The 19,334-nt window shown below is 42.0% G+C and overlaps 1 protein-coding gene across 1 annotated transcript in view; it reads right to left on the reverse strand.

The window, feature by feature from the left end:
• grid2 (glutamate receptor, ionotropic, delta 2) overlaps positions 1-19,334 on the reverse strand; it is a 543,340-nt gene that overhangs the window by 12,284 nt on the left and 511,722 nt on the right. The window contains exon 14 of the mRNA XM_071907238.2: positions 17,911-18,077. Coding sequence (XP_071763339.1) covers positions 17,911-18,077 — 167 coding nt within the window. The remainder of the gene's footprint in view (positions 1-17,910; positions 18,078-19,334) is intronic.

Below are 19,334 nucleotides of genomic sequence, written 5' to 3' on the forward strand. Positions count from 1 at the left end.
GCTGGAGATGGACACACTGAAGGATAAAACTGAAATAAAGACTAGACAGACCACAGGTGGTGAGGATGGGAAATAAGGTCTCTGCTGAGCTCACAGTCAGCACAGGAACCCCCCAGGGCTGTTGCCTCAGCCCTAAACTTTATGCCCTGTACACTTATGACTGTGTTTCCACCCAGAACAACAATATAATTATTAAATATGCAGATGACACGACCATCCTCGGCCTCATCAAGGGTGGGGACGAGTCATCATACAGGGAACAGGTAAACAAAATTATTGTCTATGGAGAGGACAACGACCTTGTTCTTAACACAGAGAAAACCAAAGAACTAATTCTGGACTTCAGGAGGAGAGCCCCCCCTCTGCAGCATCAAGGGGACTGAGGTGGAGCGGGCTGACAGTCACAAGTTTCTAGGCCTTCACATGTCAAAAAACCTGAGCTGGGCTATAAACACCGTGACAACAGTGAAGAAAGCACAGCAGCGGCTTTACTTCATCAGGCTGCTGAAGAAGGCCGGACTCAAGACGTCAGCCCCTCACCCAGGCCTACAGAGGACTCATTGAGAGCGTTCTCACCAGCGGCATCACTGTGTGGTTTGGAAACACCACCCAGGCTGAGAGGAAATCTGTTCAACGAGTCATCAAAACTGCAGAGAGAATCATCGGCTCTGACACACAACGCTGCAGGAGAAAAGCACAGGGCGTCCTCAGTGATCGACACCACCCAGCTCACTCTCTGTTCAGGTGGAAGAACTCAGGACACAGCCTGAGACATCACAGGCCAGAGAGCATCACCACTCACAAGGCACGCTTCCACAACAGCTTTTTTCCAGCCACTGTCAGAATGATTGCAAAGGACATTAAGGCGGGAAGGAAATACCACACCCTCCACCTCATTCACACCATGGACACTTAACACCTCACAACACTCACACATTACGGACTGGGATTTAGTATTCAACTATCTCACCCCCTCTCACTCTCCGGGTCTCTGTCATACAGAGTTTTCCCCAGTCCATGGGTTGTTTTGTTTTGTGCAATAACTCAATTCATAGTGCAATAATTTATTGTGCAATAATTCAGTGTGTATTTTTTATATAGTGTGTATTTATTCATAATGTGTATTTTTATATAGGGTGTATCTATTATTTATTTTTTATGCTGCTTTTTTAATTGCCTTTCTTTGCCTGTTTTTAAAAGCTGACTCAGTGAGTTACGCACAAGAATTCCAATGTACCTGTACTGTTCTGTACCTGTGCAATAAATCTCTCGAACTTGAACTTGAACTTGAACTTGAACTATTTCGTCATCATCCAATTCAATGTTCTCTTTAATGATGCATGCAGCATGGAGAGAAATACACAGCAGAAGGAATGGTGTAGTTCTCTGCTGGAAAGTTACAAGGCTGATATGCACAAGGACAAACACCTACAAGGCTAAACATTTACCAGACAAAGGATCGTCTCATGATCACACCACTGCCACATAGATGGAAAAAGGCAGCCTATGACCTGCTCATCAGCATTATGTAATCAGCGTCATCAGTTATGTTATGCTGTCAGTACCTTGCATCTTTAGGCACCATACATGAATGGACATAGAGCACACTTGAAGGACATACTGTAGGTTAAGCGCTGTCTCGAACAACACGTTGAATAACATGTTGAGCAATGTACTACACTAAGCATATACTAAACTTAAAGAAAAGACACATCCACACACATACACAGGCATCCATAAGGAGGCACACATACATGAATGAATGTATAGATGCATGAATGAGCGACAAGCTAACAGCAACAATCAGGAGGGTAAAGATACTACTGTTCAATACAATCATACTCAGGTATGTTTTTTAAGATGATAATTGATTGTGTCAGACTGCCATTTAAACTGCTACATAGTCAATGTCATTGTTTTCCACTTCAGTCATGGAGGATGGAAATTATTCACACAAGTAAAATGCACAAAAAGTCACACACTGCAGCGTTTACTGCAGTTGCCGCAACCATCCTCTGCCACTTGAGGGCACTGTTGGCCAACTAACACCCTCCCCGGTCCCTGACAACCATATTGGGCTGTCAAACTCATTATGGCTAACATTAATATGTTTTGCAGCACAGCGCAAGTACACTGCCACAATGTCATTATGCTGCCTAGCTTTAGTCCCATGAATGATGGCTTCAGAGAGGATAGAGCTCAGAGGTTGATGGGGTCCCTCTGTTAGCCTTCAGCTTATTATTTAACTGGGTCGTTCGTTTTGGTTCGGAGGAGAGAGGCAGACACACACAGACACACACAGACAGACAGGCAGGCGTATAGAGGCTCGGCTAGCGTTCGGCTTGGTATTTAACAGAGGCAATCTGGCATGGAGGAGAGAGGGGCACAGGCAGGAGGAGAGACAAAGAGACAAAGTCAAACTGAAAATGTGTGCGTGTGTTTATGCATACGTACTATACAAACACACATACACACAAACACAGAAAATTAATAGACTAAAGTAAAGATACCCCCCCTCCCACACACACACACATACACAGTCACAACCATGACTGCATGCATATCCGAGCAAACTTAAATTAGATCCATACATGTGTACACAGAGACAGTTTGCAATCATCTGCAGAATTTCCTTGGGGCAAACACCTCCTCCAATTCCGTGACTACATGCTGACATAAATGACAATGCCCATCTCTCATCTTCATTTTCCTTCATAGAGAATGCACAGAAAGCACTCAAATCAATCAAAAAATGCAAATGTGCCCCACAGACAGCTTACATAATTAATTTCATCCACAATAGCCAGAAAAGCATGCCTCATTTCAATGTAAATCAACTAAACAGACACAGCACGTCTCTTTATAATCACGTCACTCTCATTTAGAGAGATTCTCTTATCACTTTCTGGGCTCTACAGAGCTGCTGGGGGATATAGATCAAATTCCAGATGTGTTTCATTGATAGGGCAGTATAGTATAGAATAGAATAGAATAGAATAGAATAGACCAGGTCAGAAAATGCTACATGAGAACATTGTGTACTAACTGGGCCAGACTAGACAAGATGAGAAGAGAAGAGAAGAGAAGAGAAGAGAAGAGAAGAGAAGAGAGGAGAGGAGAGGAGAGGAGAGGAGAGGGAGCAGAGAGGAGAGGAGAGGAGAGGAGAGAAGAGAAGAGAAGAGAAGAGAAGAGAGGAGAGGAGAGGAGAGGAGAGGAGAGGAGAGGAGAGGGAGCGGAGAGGAGAGGAGAGGAGAGGAGAGGAGAGGAGAGGAGAGGAGAGGAGAGAAGAGAAGAGAAGAGAAGAGAGGAGAGGAGAGGAGAGGAGAGAAGAGAAGAGAGGAGAGGAGAGGAGAGGGAGTGGAGAGGAGAGAAGAGAAGAGAAGAGAAGAGAAGAGAAGAGAAGAGAAGAGAGGAGAGGAGAGGAGAGGAGAGGAGAGGGAGCGGAGAGGAGAAAAGAGAAGAGAAGAGAAGAGAAGAGAAGAGAAGAGAGGAGAGGAGAGGAGAGGAGAGGAGAGGAGAGGAGAGGGAGCGAAACAGCAAATCCACCAACAGCCATTCTGATAAGAGATCATGTCCGCCACACAACTGCAGACTGGATTCTGGGGGTCTGAAGATTTGGCTCAGATCAGCTAAGATTAGATAAGACTTAGTGTGGATGTTACGCAATATTGAACCAAACCAAATCAAACTGATCTGGACTGATGTCGGCATCAACCCACCATCTGTCCTCTTTTAGTAGTGCAGTGGGTCACTGCTGCCTGTTCTTTCTCTAGGTGCCTGACCATTCCTTGCACTTTCTGACTGCTATATATACAGCAAAATTATAATTCCTTTTAGGGGCGGAGCAATAGTGCAAAAATTTTAGATTTGTAGGTAAGGCATGGCTAAGCTCCACTTTTATTTGATCAAAGTATCCTTATACATTTATTCTTTGCTGATGAGGGTATCAAGATCAGAAATATCACCGTGTTTACAATGTCAAAAAAAGTTTGTTGTGTCTTTCTTGCGGTGCTGTCTGACCTTTTTATCTGTCACTTTGACAACCAGTGCTTGAGAGGAAGTCACACACACACACACACACACACACACACACACACATATATAAACAAGCATGCATTCTGACAGAGGACTTCAGATGAAAGATGGATTACACACAGACTAATGAGATAGAATAAGAACGATCCAACCTGTCAAAGAAGCCAACCAGTGTTTTTTGTCAAAATATTTCATCATTTCTCCCTTGGAAAGATTTCTCGTCTGAATAGATGTCTTTTATTGCCTATCAAAAGAAGTAGCATGCTTTATGTTCGGGGCTCCTGTCTGTATCTCTAGTTGCAAGTTGACTGTTCTTAGGTGTCACAATGTCATGTCACACTGGCATTTGCGTGGCGTTTAATAAGTGGCATTAAACACCGCTGCAAAGTGGCATTTTCTTGTTGCCTCTTCTTTGACATCAGTGAACACGATTACTAAAGAGAAGTATACTTAAAAAAGGTCTTTCTGTGACAAAATGATACAAAATAGCCCCCTTTCCACTGAGGGCCAAACCTGGTGCTTGAACTTAGTTCCAGAGTTCCTGACCCCTTTCCACTGGGTTAGCCTAGGCCAAAACAGGGCTAGTCCAGGAACTCAAGCCCCATTACTTGGCCATTCCAAATCCTCAGGGCCAAAGCTGTTAGCCCTGATTCTTATACATCATCACATTCTATATTTTTTCAAATAGGGGGTGTTGCTTAGTAACGTCCGTAACTGAGTGCAGCCATTCCTACATTAATGAGCATCTACCTGTTAACACTAGGTATGTTAATTCTTAAATCTGCATTACTTTCAGCTGCTATCTTAGAAAAAAATTAAAATAAATAATACATCTTGCTACACATAGAAAAATAAGACTGTTAAGAGTTGGAAACAACTTTTTAGCCTGATACCGTATCTTAACACCAACATTGGCCTTATTTAGCTGTCTAGAAAATACCGCAATTACTATCACTTACTTTCCAAGTTTGACACACACAGTACTAAAGGACTAATGTTAAAGGAAAAAAAATGCCTTTGCTTATGCAGGCAAGGCAGTTTTTTTTTTTACTTTAACACCTTCAGTAGGTGTTTAAATCACTGCCCAGCAATGAATCTTTGTTTTTTCATGTGAATGATGTTAGCCTCATCCTGCAACCTTCTTCTTTTTTAAAACTTCCCACAAAGTAATTAAAACTAATTAACGATTATACGGTACATTTGACAGCAGCAGTTGTGTAAGTTAGTTGTCATGGTTACGCAGGGACCAGGTTGCTCAGTGGAAACACTTTAACAAGTTTAGCCCAGTGCTTAAGTTCCAGGATAGAATTCCTGGGCCAAAGTTCTTGGGCTTTTGGCCTTCAGTGGAAAGGAGGCTATTACAAAAGGTGATTATTGTTGACCTTTGAGGGGAAATAAATGAAACAGCAGAAAGGGTAATCATCATTTGTTTTCTTGCAGGAAAATGTAACTTTTTTTTCTCAAATCTCCTAGAAAAAAAGAGACAAGATTATAATTATGATCTTTATTTCTTTGAGTGTGTGTGTGCGCGCGCTGTGTGTATGTGTGTTGGGGTTCCGGGTTGTATATGTACTTTAAAGGCCATTTTTCAATCTGATTAATTCAGAGAGTCGCTGGTGCAATGTTTTCCTCTCATAGACAATCACATGAATGTCAAACAACAGAAAAAAAAACAAAAAAAAATTCAAAGGGTAACTAACAGGTTCACTCAATACGTGACCAAAGTTTAAACAATTCACAACAAAACACAAACATCTCAAAAAGTGTTTTTCATCAAAGAAAATATTAAGAATGTGATTAAGCTGTATGTAACTTTGAGGGAGGACAAAGTGGAACAGATTTGAGATTCAGGATAGGGTCTCTCTCTCTCTCTTTCTCTCTCTCTCTCTCTCTCTCTCCTTCTCTCTCTCTCTCTCTCTCTCCCCTCCATTAGAGACCCTGTCTGCCTGTGAAGCCCATCATCTATCATTGGCTTCTGTACTAATTGGCCTATCAGAGTTATGTAAAGGCTGCTTCCCTGATGGACCCTCAGATCAAAACCGAACACACACTCACAAAAATACACACACACACACACACACACGCAGGCAGGCACATACACTCATGTCTGCGTATGGAGACACACATTTTCACTCACTTTGCCTTTCTTTTCATTCTTTCTCTCTCTCCACACACACACACACAAACACACAGTGGCTACATTTCCATTCACAGAGTATCACAGCTATTGGCCATACTCTGGTTAAGTTCTTATTCGAGTTAACCTGTTCACATGCACCTTTGCTTACCCTGTAATTGAGTTGCCCTGTTGCCATGGATAAACTAAGAATATTCCCACACACAGATAGAAAAAAGCAGAAAACAGAAAAGGTGTGGCCACCAGCAACCTCATCCCAATTTGACTGTGCAATAGTAGGATACTTGTAATACAGGGGAAAGAAATAATGAACCCACTAGTAATAGTACTAGTAAGTACAGTTCGCTGCCATGTTTTTTGTTGACATCAAAATGTACCCATAACCCTGTCCGAGTCTGAAAACTAAAAGTGGAAGGAATAAGACGTTTACATGCCACAGTAACCTATCTAATATGAGAGTAAGACAGGAATCTTAACCAGGTTTCTCATAATCAGAGTATGAGCTTAACATAAAACCAGGTGACTTGAGGAAACAGGTTAAGAATGACATTCTCTGTAAGTGTAAGCACTGCCAGTAACAAGCCCATTAGCATCTTTGTGAACTTATGACAGCTACTGGGTAAAACTACAGATACGCTTTGTGAGAAAAAGGGAGAACAGAGGCTAACTTGCTGAATCTCATTTTTAAACACACACAAACAGTTACTACTGTTCTTCACTGATGGCTATCCTGTGGTCGATGGGGGGAAATGAAAGGCCACTGTGAGCCGCCTGACAAAAAACATGGTTCAGTCAAAGGCTTCCAACAGTACAGCATCTGTCTAGATCGCTAATTTAGTTGCCACTGTCTCTTCAAAAGAAACACATCCTCCCTTGAAAACACAGACACACAGATTTGCATGCACACTGGCTCTCACAAGCAGCAAAGTCCGACACAGACACACAGACACACACACAGACACACAGACACACAGACACACACACAAATACTTAAAATACACTACAATTTTGCAAGCGTCAACGTGCGGTTTGTTTGGAAGCAACTCAATGGCAAACTGACATAACGAAAGCTAGAAGAAGCTAATTAAAGTGTGTGTGTGTGTGTGTGTGTGTGTATGTGTGCATGTGTGTGTGTGTGTGTGTGTCACGGCCTTCATGCCTTCATAAAAGATCCACTAGATTATTGACTATAACTTAGACGGAGTTCATGATAAAGCACAGGAGGAGAAATCTGACTGCTAATTTATTTTTCCCACAGCAGTGCGCTTTTCCCCACACAGTCATCCAAAACTTTTTTTTTTGGCTTTTATTTCAGTCTGAATATGTAGAATCTTGAACTGAGGAATTGTATGGTTAGACGGGTTTCTTAGCTTTTTTTTTTTTTTTTTTGTCAGGGGTTGTTAGAGTTTTTTTGCTCAAGGCATCATCACTCAGCACTCTGCTGCCTGCGGTACCAGGAAATGGATCACTTTAAGAACTAAGAATAGCATCTATATATCATTGCAGTCTGAGCATGTATAGGTATCAGTGTCATCTGCTGCTTTTTAAAATACATGGGTTGCTGTATTAATGTCAACTGCATGTTAATGTCAAACAGCATGCATCAACTACTATGTAAAATGTATGGGTTACATTGTCAATGTCAACTACATGTATGAACTAGATAAGGGTAGTGATAGTAGTGATCAGGTGTGTGCATGATGGGTGAAATATAATTAAAGTAACAAGTGTAATCTGTGTGCCTATAAGGCTATTAATGACCTTTGGTGTGTTAAACAGCTGGCGGGCATGTGTGTGTATGTCTGTATGCATGTGTATGTATGTTTGCATGTGTGTGTGTGTCTGGTTGTTAATGCGTCTGGGTGTCAGTGTATGTGTGCATGTGTTTGTGCTAGTGCTTGAGAGTACATGAATATGTGTGTTTGCCTGCATGCATGTGTGCTTTTCTGTGTGTGTGTGTGTGTGTGTGTGTGTGTGTGTGTGTTCCTGTGTGTGTTTGTGAAACAGCTGGTGTGTTGTGAGACACATTAACACTGTGTGTGTGTAATGAGTTATCACCTTGCTTTAAGATCGTTGACTTTGACTGGGGAGATCTATAATGACTTTAACACTCCCACTGGCTGTTAAAGAAAATGAGCAGGGGTTGGGGGTGGGGTGCAAGTGTTGTGTATGTGTGTGTGTGTGTGTGTGTGTGTGTGTGTGTGTGTTCTGTCTCTGCCTCCCAGCTCTCTCTGCAGTGGCCGTTACTGCGTGGACTAGATGTTGCCATGGCAACTCTATGGCAGCAGCCTTGATGGTGGGATGATCACACATTATTAGTTGACTCAAGCTGAAAAAAAGAAATTGTGATTTTGATAACGGCAAAAAGAGCAAGGGAAAGAGGACAGGAAGAAAGGAGGGAAGGGGAAAAAATAGAAAATTTAAGAGATGGGAATTTTGTTGGTGACGAGAGAGAGAGAGAGAGAGAGAGGGAGAGAGGGAGAGAGACTCACAAAGGTACACAAGAAAAAGATGAGCTATACATATATTAGCACACCCAGTGCGCAAGTCAAGCTGGAAAATATGCATGTGCACACACTGGACAGTAAACAAGCAATCACTTCCTACTCCTACCTCTTTCTTCTCTCTCTTTCTCACACACAAACACACACTTGTAAGCGCACACACACACACACACACACCCACACACATAGTTCTTCTCACATTCAGAGTTAAATTAAACTACATCTCTGGCATCAAACTCAAAGCTGAGGATATTGCTTGAAACAAAATACTTTTACTTCTCTTTTGTGGTCAAAATGTAGTAAAACCTTGTAAATCTGAGTGAGTTTTATGGTTTTGACTAGCACCTATGTACATAACCCATTCTAAACTAAATGTGCAATTTTAAAAATGTGCTGGAGTCAACATGAAAATATTTTCCCATTTATTTCCTGAAAATTTGACTTTTTGGGATTCACAATTTTCATGAGACAGCAGCATCTTCTCTGCTTAGCTTACAAGCCAAACCACCTTATGGTTTCCCACAAACTGCTTTTCACTTAGTGTTTTAGCTCCAGATAAGCAGCTTTTTTGTAACCAGCCATTTATCTCAGCACCTGGCCAAGTAATCGTTGAGTCATTTGTACTGATCAACAACCCTATCAATCCCCCCGCAGATATATTATGGTCGCTTTGTGCTTTGGGGCAGTAGAAATCTTACTTATTGCCCCTTTAATACACTGTAATTCCATGTACTATGTGTTGATTCTGCAGTCTTTCTCAGGTCTGCCCATATTGGCCCATATAAATGCACTTTGTGTCCCACACTGCTTATCTGTCACTCTCTCCCCGGGGCTCCAGTACCAGATTTTTATACAGCTGCAGCCGGTTAAAATGCACAGCAATGTGGGGAAGATGGTCATGCATAATGTGACACAGGTCAGTGAGTTGCAGAACTGGCTGGATAGGCCTCTTAACTGTTTCTGTGAGAGCTGTTGAGGTGAGCAAACTACTGTCTGAGGCACAGGGAACTGCATCATAGCTTGAGCATTTGCTGCAGCTGTAACAAACATGTTCTCTTATATCAATACCCCTGTCGTCTCTGTAGCAAACACAATTTTATGTTGGAGACAGTGAAAAGTGGAAAGTGTGGTGAGGTGAGAGGTGGAAAGCGAGAACGTGAAGCTACAGGGAGAGGTGAGTGAGTCAGAGAATGAGGAAAAATGGAAAATTGAGTGAGAAAATGAGAGGGAGTAAGAAAAACAACAACAAGATAGCATGTTCAATCTGGCTGGATGTCTGACCACAAAATCACAGAATGGAGGAAAGGTGAGAAGGAGGGAGAGGTGGGGAGGGAAGGAGGGAAGGAGACGGAGAGGAGAAAGGAGAAGGGATGAGTCAAGAGGAGAAGAATGTGAAATTAAATGAGCGGGGAGAGAGAGAGGAGGGGGATGAGAGAGAGAGGTGTTTTGCTAAAATGAGTTTGTTGCTCTGAGAGGACCGTTGGCTGTCAGCTCCTTAAATGAGAACAACATTGGGTTGACAGCTTAGTTACTGGCTGTACACAAAGCCAGCAACATCAGCGGCCTCCGACCGCCTCGCTGGTGTTAGACTCACTGCAAAACATGATGGAGAATAATGTTCGTATAACAAAGTAAAAAAAAAAAAACTGCCTGAAAGATTTAGATGTAAAAAGTTTGTGATTCGCTGTAGATCTGAGGGTTTTGGAGTCAAGATAGGTTCAAAAAATTGCTGTTTTCTGACTATGCTGTTAGCATACATTTCTGGGAAATAGATATTACAGCCTCTTCACTGATGACCTACCATCGCTGAAAACTATTCCTCAAAGTACAAGGCATATCTTAAAAAGGATATGTGACTTTAGTTTGTGAAGAAATGCGAACAGTGCACAAAAAGGGTAGACTGGGACAGAGATATAGCAGGTTTCTGAAACCTGGCGTGGTTGCAGGCATTTCAACAGTTCTTCACATTTAGGGGGGCAGCAGAGCGGCGTAGTGAGTAGGACGAGTTCAAGGCCCCATGTCAGCAAACATCCTGCTGAAGTATCCTGGAGCAAGACGCTGAATCACCGCTGGCTCTAGGGGCGCTGCTGTGTACCTCACCCTGCACTCTGACCTCACTGCGGAGGGGAGGGAGCGAAAAGAGAACTTCCTTTGGGGGAATCAATAAAGTATCACATTATTATTATTATCACATAATTTTGACTTTTGTTATATTACGCAACCTGCCTCGAGGAACAAGAGAAATCTATCAAAACAGAGAGAAAGGGAAAAGTTCTGATACATCCTAACCTGCGCTGCAATCATTGAGTTTATTTGTCTAAATCAGTTTTCCACTGTGGCAAGCAGGGCAGTGACTGAGCGTTGGTGGGGAGGCGCAGAGCATTGGGGGCATCGATCGGTCAACAAGGTGCACCTGCGCCTGATTATTCTCTCCTTATCTATGTGTGTTTGAGTAAAAAGCTGAGGGAAGGTGAGCACACACACCCACAGCCACACGAAAACCATGAAGCCTGAAAAGGCTGTTGATTCGTTTACAGACTGTTGGACTCATCAATGAAAGGAGGAATATTATTCTAGCACCAGTGCTGCGTATTTGAGTTTGCTTTTGAGTGTGGTTCATTATATTACTCTGCACTGTCCTTCCTGATGAAAGACTGAGCATTGCTACAACCACATTTCAACAAATTCAACCAGGCAAGTTGACTAAAAACCCTTTGTTATGGTGCTACATGTAGCATTTTAACATCATTACCACATTCATTTTGAGAGATTAGTATAATAATCATAAACAAAGGAGACCATCGCCAAGAAGATTGGCAGAATCTACTGGCCTCCGCACTGCATTTTACATTGTGTACCTCCAGGTTGGATTTCATGGGAAATCTGCTGGATTGCTTTACAACACAAAACAGGAAGATGGCCGCTGTTCTTCCAGTGCAAAAGAGCTAAAGGGAGGAAGGGGGGGAAACAAGTAGCCTCTTTGCAGCAGGAAGCAAAGGGGTTTATGGGAAATGTGCCTTTAATTTTGATAAACACAAGCACTAAGAATACCACTGGCATGAGAGGCTACCATGGTCTCATTTGTTTACAGCAATGCACACACACACTCACACCTGAGCTGGGAGACAAGTGATACAGCGACGAGTGTTACAGCAGTTATAGAAGGGAGAGAGCTCTCTGTTGATTTTTCCCACACATATTTAACCAACTGATCTGTGGATATGTGAATACGTACTGGCCACCTTTGCCCGACACGCGTGCTTCTCTAAACATACTGTATTTTGTTTGCAATTAACGGTTTGTCACTATATCGAAGCCAAAGGATTACAGGATGAGAAGGTATTTACCCATGAGAGTCTTTGGTCCTACATGCAAAGTTTGCAAAGCATAATTATTCTAATTAGTGCTCTCAGGGTTCAATGTCATACACTTTGTCAACAAAGTTTTCAATTAAGCATCATTAAGCCACAGTGTGTGGGTGAACTGGAACAGATTATCAAGCTGAACTATGATAAACAACAAAGAGAAGTCAAACAGTCATTAACAATCATTAACAGAGCGAGAGAGAGAGAGAGAGAGAGAGAAAGACAGAGAGAGAGAGAGAGAGAGAGAGATATAGAAAAAGAGAGAGAGAACCACATCTCCATCATTAAGTGTAATTAATAAAGATTTAATGACTGTACTAAGGGTGTGGGCTGAGTTTGACTGTGATAGATTGGTAGAGTGACAGCTTGGAGAGAGAGAGCATGTGAAAGAGGCAGAGAGAGAGGGAGTTTAGATTGATACTTGACATTAAATCAATTTCTCGTCATCTGGAACAATGTCACTGTTGTAAACACACGCGCACACACGCACACACACACACACGCACACACACGCACACACAATTTCTCTCTTCTCTCCATCCTTCACCAAAATGGAGTTCTAATTTTCCCTGATAGACAGTGATTTCCAAACAGTGATGGGAAGCTGAGGGCCCTGTGGTTCAATTCAGAAACACCAGCTGAACCTGAGCTCACTGTGTGTGTGTGTGTGTATGTGAGTGTGTTTGAGAGAGAGAGACAAGAGAGAGAGACAGAGAGAGAGAGAGACCCTGAGCTACTGTCAATAATATAGTCAATATGGCCCTGCCTCCAAGGGCCCCAACAACAGAGCGGTGAAAGTGAAGTTAGTTTTCTGACTGAGGACTTTGGACTAAGTGAAACTTTTCTCAGTAAGCCTTGTGGAACCTTGCTGTTGCAAGATTTGTAACTCCGATTTTGGTATTGTCCTTTTTATGTGTAAATTTAAAGTTTTTGCGTTGTTCTTGATATGCTGATTAAGTTTGAATTTCTCGAATTTTGGAAAAGTTGATATTTTGCAGAATCGACAGCAGCAAAAAGTTCATCTCCAAATGTGAGCAACCTATCACCTCATTACACATTAAAATGAGTCTAATGAAGACTAATAAACATGTAAGCATGTTAACAGAGGGTTAACAGTGATGGATTATAGGCATAATCTAACTCCTCTTCTGCAGACACATCACAACTACTCTGCTGGGACTAAAATGGTAAGATTTAAATTGGCAGAGATAGAATTCAAGGGCATTTAAATGTCTATTTCAACAATGAAATTCAGTTTATCTCTACCATATACATTTCTGCAGAAAACCTCCAGTACGCGATTCATTAAATTCCACTACAAGGTTCGCAATAAACAAACTTTCACAAGTCAATTCATCAACACTTTTTTAACTGTTGCTGACAATTTTATTGTCACGAGTGCTACTGATATAAAAGTGTAGCCAGAATACTCAGAGCATCGCAAGTAAACTGTTTTTATGAGGCTTGTAGGGTTTACCTTGTATTTACTGGGACCTGGAGCACTTTAATATCACTGAAAAACAACTTTGAGTAGAGGAGCACTTTCATATTAGCGACACATCACTTACTGGTTGGCCTTCAATTTATTGTCTGGGATAAGATGGGAAATAAATGCATGAAGGAGCTGAGGCTATAGAGAGAACAATGAAGAATGCATGGATGGATGGCTGGATAGATGAATTAAGGACTGAATGACACTAAAGATATTAGGAGAAGGAGAGAGAACTACATTAATGTTTATAGCTGTCACACACACACACACCTCGCCCTAGGTGTCTCTTTTATAGTATGTATTTGAACATATAGCAATGAGAAAACTAATAAATTCAGGAAAACACATTGGTTGGGTGCAGCAGTGAGCAATTCCTTTTTATTCTGTCACATTTCTCACATGGACCCCGGAGCGTATACATAACCACAACCAAAGACAAATATCGACACCCATAGCAACACTTTTCAAGCCCCCAGTGATTCAGTTTTTACCTCCTGGAACTAAATGTTGTTTTACCAATTTTAGCCAAAACACCATTCTCACTGGGTGCAAACAAAACAAAAACACACAAATGAACCACTAGAACCTTAAAAGAAAATTCCTAACCCCTCACTGTTGTCTAAAACCTAACCCAGCTACCATGGGAGTAAGAGCTGATTTGACTTTTATACAAGCCTGCTAAGGAAATTACAAGCCATGGGCTAGCAAGGTAATGACATTGAGTGAAGAAGCCAGCCGCTGGTGCATGCTCACCACAGAAATCCAACTTATGGTCTCCAAGGTGTGCTGTATCTGTGACTGTGACAATAATTTATCACTGTCATATCTGCTATTTGGCCCCTCAAGCGAACTGTACAGCATGCTTTGCCATATTCCCCACAGATATACAAGCTGTGTGGCTCTACTGCAGCGGTGCTCAAATATCAGCCTGGGGGCCACTTGTGGAAACTGACAGGTTGTCTGCACCCAGAAAGACATAACAACATAAATTATACTTTTGTTTGTAAGTTTAATGTCACCAAACAAATGACGTGACCATGATGATATCCAAACCGATGCTGACAGTCTTTGCTTGCCCGATGCATATTCCAGTGCCATGTTGTCTCTGTAAATTAGATTATTCTGAAAACACTGACAACTCATCATAGCATGCCTGACTGCTATACCATACTAATAAACCCTAGAAAGCATTTTTTCCCCTAAAATGTGTATGTTTACTGACGTTTATCATCTCAGGATCTAAACTAGATTCATATTCTGCAGCCCCGGCAACAATCACAAACAAAAAGGCACCTCATCTCTCTTGCAATCAAAATGTTAAATGTAACCATGCGCTGTATGCCCAATAAAATTCCTGGCTTACAGTTTAGCTCCTTAGACTGCGGCACACTCTTTTCAATAACCATGGCATAGATCTCCATCTGCTGTGCTTTAAATCTTCTATTCTAAATCTTCATATGAATGCCCACAGACACACACACACACACACACACACACACACACACAGAGATAATATATGCCTGAGAGAGAGAGGGTTTATTCTCTCACAATCTCACCCCTTCAGCTCTTCAAAACAACTTGTCAGTAGCTGTCAGTTTAAATTAGCAGACTAGCCCTTTAGACTGCTGTTTTCTGACTCTGGCAAATCTGCAGTCTATATCCATCAAATCACAGAACTGCAGCACCCACACACAAGCGCATACACACTCGCGCATTATGTGTTCAAACAACAACAGTGCACACAAATACACCCGGACCCTCACACGCAAATACACATGGACGCATGCTTACACACACACATGCACACACATGCACACACAAACACACACACAGATACTGAGTAGTGCTGCACTTGAACTCTGGCTATGGCTGCGTCATAACAAATACACTGATTGAAAATGATGAAGTTGTAGTAAACTGTCTATTTCTACAGAAACTCACAACAACGCTGCCCTTCTCTTTTTTCTCTCCAAAGTGTCAAACCGAATCAATTCTTTTTCATCTCTCACATAACCTCAGGGGACCTGCAGACGGTAGGCATTCTTCAAGTATGCACACACATACACACAAACACACACACACATACACACACACACACAAACACACACACATAAAGTGGGTAATCCTTCGAAGTCACAGGTTCCCTCTCCAATTACACTCCACAATCACCGGCAATTTGGATCTCTATTGATTGTTGGTATATTCGTATACAATCTCCCATCTCTACATTCTCTTTGTATCATTTTATTTATTTTTTTCTCTTTCTTTTCTGATCAAGAAGGTGTTCTGTTAAAGAAAGAAAGCCTGAGGGGCGAGTCATTGTTTTTCTTCAGTCATGTCAAAACTCATATAAATCTCATCCTCACATCCTATTCCGCTAAGCCATGAAATATCAATAGTGAGAGAGACAAGAAATGACTTACAGTGTATACTGATAGTGGAGCTATCTTAACCATCATAATGTGGTCTCTGAAACTTTACATGGACATATGTACTGGTGTCTGACGTGTCGCTGTCAACTAAGCCTATAAAGGAAACATTTTGAATGCAAATAGTGGCGATTGGTGTCCTGCCCACGTGTGGAGGGGAAAAATATCATCAAACCTCACTCACAATAGTTTGATTTTGAAAAAAAGGCGAGGTACACCAGTCAATAAAAAACCAACCCCCCAATTTACTAACTCTGACTTGCAAGATGCATCAAAGTAGTCTCCCAGTGGTTATGACCGAGGCACCAGAGAAGATCAGGCCGAGTCAAACATTTCTCTCCCACTGTCCCACTGCAGGGACTGCTAATATAATTCCCGCAAAAAAGCCTCCGCTACGTGCTTCATTAATTTGTATAATACAGAATGTCAGCATGAAAAAACAAAGCAAAGAAAAACAAAACAATTATACCTCTGTGATAATTTTCTCTCCTCATAATTCCTCTGTCTATTGTTGTTTGAACCATGGGGAACAGTGTGAGTAAACTGTTCGAAACCGGCTTCCCGAGAGTGTGACAATGTCCCCAAAATAATAGGAGGGAATTGGAAACATGGCCTGTCAATTAATTGCTTGTTTGGTTTAATAACAGCCATGATAGGCAATATTCAGTAGTGCAACGCTCCACCGGATATGGAGGTATAAACAGACAGGCGTAGTCACTCACACACTCTGTAAAGCTCACACATTTGCGTGCACACACACACACACACACACTGACAGACTATTTTCCATGATAGAAATTTAGCTGAACAGCCTCATGAAGGCATAAGGCAGCTTCTTCATTACTCCTCTTCTTGAGATGATCCCATGTTTGATCCTGATGAAAGCTAGCATCAATCCCTATTTGGGTAAGCAATCCCTCCGTGGTCTTGAGAGAAACGCTTCACCCCTAATTGCTGCAGGGACACGGCAGATGACTGAACCTGCAGTCTGCTGTTGTGGCTAGCATCTCAGAAGTACATGCAAAAAGGAACCAAACCAACAAAAAGATTCCTAACTACACTGTGTGCTACAGCGATTGGATTGGTTGTAAAATATTCACTTTCTTGGACCTCAAAGGTAAGATACATGTTGCACATCTCTTCCTAAAACTGACTTATTGTGACATCAACCCCTTGTGATATCTGTATTAGTGTGGCCATGCTGTCTCTAACCTTGTTGCTAGCCACCAGTGGTTCATCTTATGGTGAAGCAACCAGCTGAACACAAGCTGTGAAACTGCAATTTGCCTCTTTCCTCTGGAAGCCAGATTTACAAGCTTCAATCTGCAATTTACTTGGTGTCTGACCTACACAGCACATTGCAAAAGCACTGTAGTCGGGCAAACTTTAAAGTCCCCATGAAATTAACTCCCATTACTTTTACTTCCTGGAAAACAGTGTATCTTTCACGGTGACTTCTTGCTGTACTAGTCGCCGTAAATATAAATTTCTAACCAATAAAACTATCAGATTTTTGAACAATCCCACCCCTCCGCACCCCTCCCATCACCTCTCCCTGACTGATATTCCATTGTTTTATACTTTTGAATGATCCCTCACTGCATTATGTCCCGCCCCAACATCCTGTTTCAACAGCTAATGCATCAAATCAAGGAAGTAAAGATGCCATTTCATGGGGTCTTTAAAGGATTGACCATTTCTTATTTTGCTGGGTACATAGAAGAATTTAAATGTGTAATAAAAACGTACATGACCCTCCCTCAAGTAAAACATATACATTTTATCCATGACCATCCCCAAAGGCTTGGAAAATAAAAATTATCCTCACTTGAACCTAAAACCTATAACAATGTGATTGAGACCAAAGACATGGGACTAAAATGATGCATCCATCAATATGTAACACAGGCTTTAAATGACTTTGTTTATCTGCCGGTGTAACTCCTACCTCTGGGAGAAGATGTCCCGGTAGGGGCTGCCGTGCTGCATGGCGATCCCATATCCACGGTCCGGTGCGTTGTTGCTGACAGTGTAGAAGGAGCAGTCCTCGTCGTTGATGGCAACATACTCCAACACTGCCGCATCCCACACGAAGCCAAACCGACCATACTTCACCTAAAAAGAAGACGCACATGGACACGCACACAGTGAAACAAGGTGCAGAAAGATGCATCCTCAAGACACAGCTGATATCCAACAATGTTGATTTCTCAAAGAGATCCTTGAAGGGATTTGGCACAACCTAATTTTCATTTGAGAGTATTTTACAGTATAAGGTGAAGGATGCTTTACCAAACACTGATCTATATTTGGGGGTCAGGCGATAAATGTATTGCCTACTGGAGACCTGCATTTTGTTGAAACATTGCACAAGAGAAGTTTAGTTGGAGCTAAGTTCAGCGTGCCGGTATTTCTTAATTCCGAGTTGCTTTTAGCTTTTAACCTGCACCTAAGATAGAGTTCTTTTTGCAGACCCTATTAGTATACACTATCCCCTGCGTCTACATTTAGCTGTCCCCAGCCAATAACATATTTATTAGGGTCCTCGACATGATTAAGTTTGCCTTGGTGAAGCGCCACAAGCTTTGTCTGAGAGAGGAGGGAATGCCATGGTTGAGAAACATTACTCAGTTGAGATTATCTTCCATCCGCGGCAATCTTGCATAAATTTCTTATTCCTTGTTGTCTCAGCGGAGCAGCTGCATCATGGTAGAGTAAATGCAACATGGGTGTTGTGGAGTTGGATGGTCTACGAGGACTAACTCACTCCTGCATACTGATATGTTTTATGCACATGATCTATCGGTGATTTTTTATTTCAAGAATTCTGTGTTGTAGCAAGATTATGTTCTTATTCTAAGATAGCAAACTTTATGATGCAGCGGCTTTACGGTTCAATATCCCTTCTGACTGTAGATGTAGTTGCGTTTATGACTTGTTGGCTCATCATTCATCTACACTGTGTGTGTGTGTGTGTGTGTGTGTGTGTGCGTGCCGCGTGGGACTGGTGTGTTCAGTGTGTGGGTGTGTGTTTTTTATGTTCATGTGCATATGCTTGTTTTGCATGTTTGCGGGCATAGGTGTGAGTCTACTTTGCGCTCGCCGCTTGTGCTTGCGAGGGATCTGAAGGTTATCATGACTCAAGGTGAAAATCACAGCTTGTTTTATAGAAGTTCCCGCGCCTGCTGTCAAAGCGGCCTCTCGTTAACAGACACTATAAATCTATGTTTCCAAAGCAAAATGAAAAGTGCAGAATAACAACTTGGCTGTGACATTCACACTCTGACACCTCTTCTGACAATTCATTCAGATAGCCTGGGGTGAGAAAGGCGGTGGGGTAAAACACTCAACCGCACGCGCCACACACACACA

The sequence above is a fragment of the Centroberyx gerrardi genome, chromosome 8 (genome assembly GCF_048128805.1).
Source record: "Centroberyx gerrardi isolate f3 chromosome 8, fCenGer3.hap1.cur.20231027, whole genome shotgun sequence".
Lineage (NCBI taxonomy): Eukaryota > Metazoa > Chordata > Actinopteri > Beryciformes > Berycidae > Centroberyx > Centroberyx gerrardi.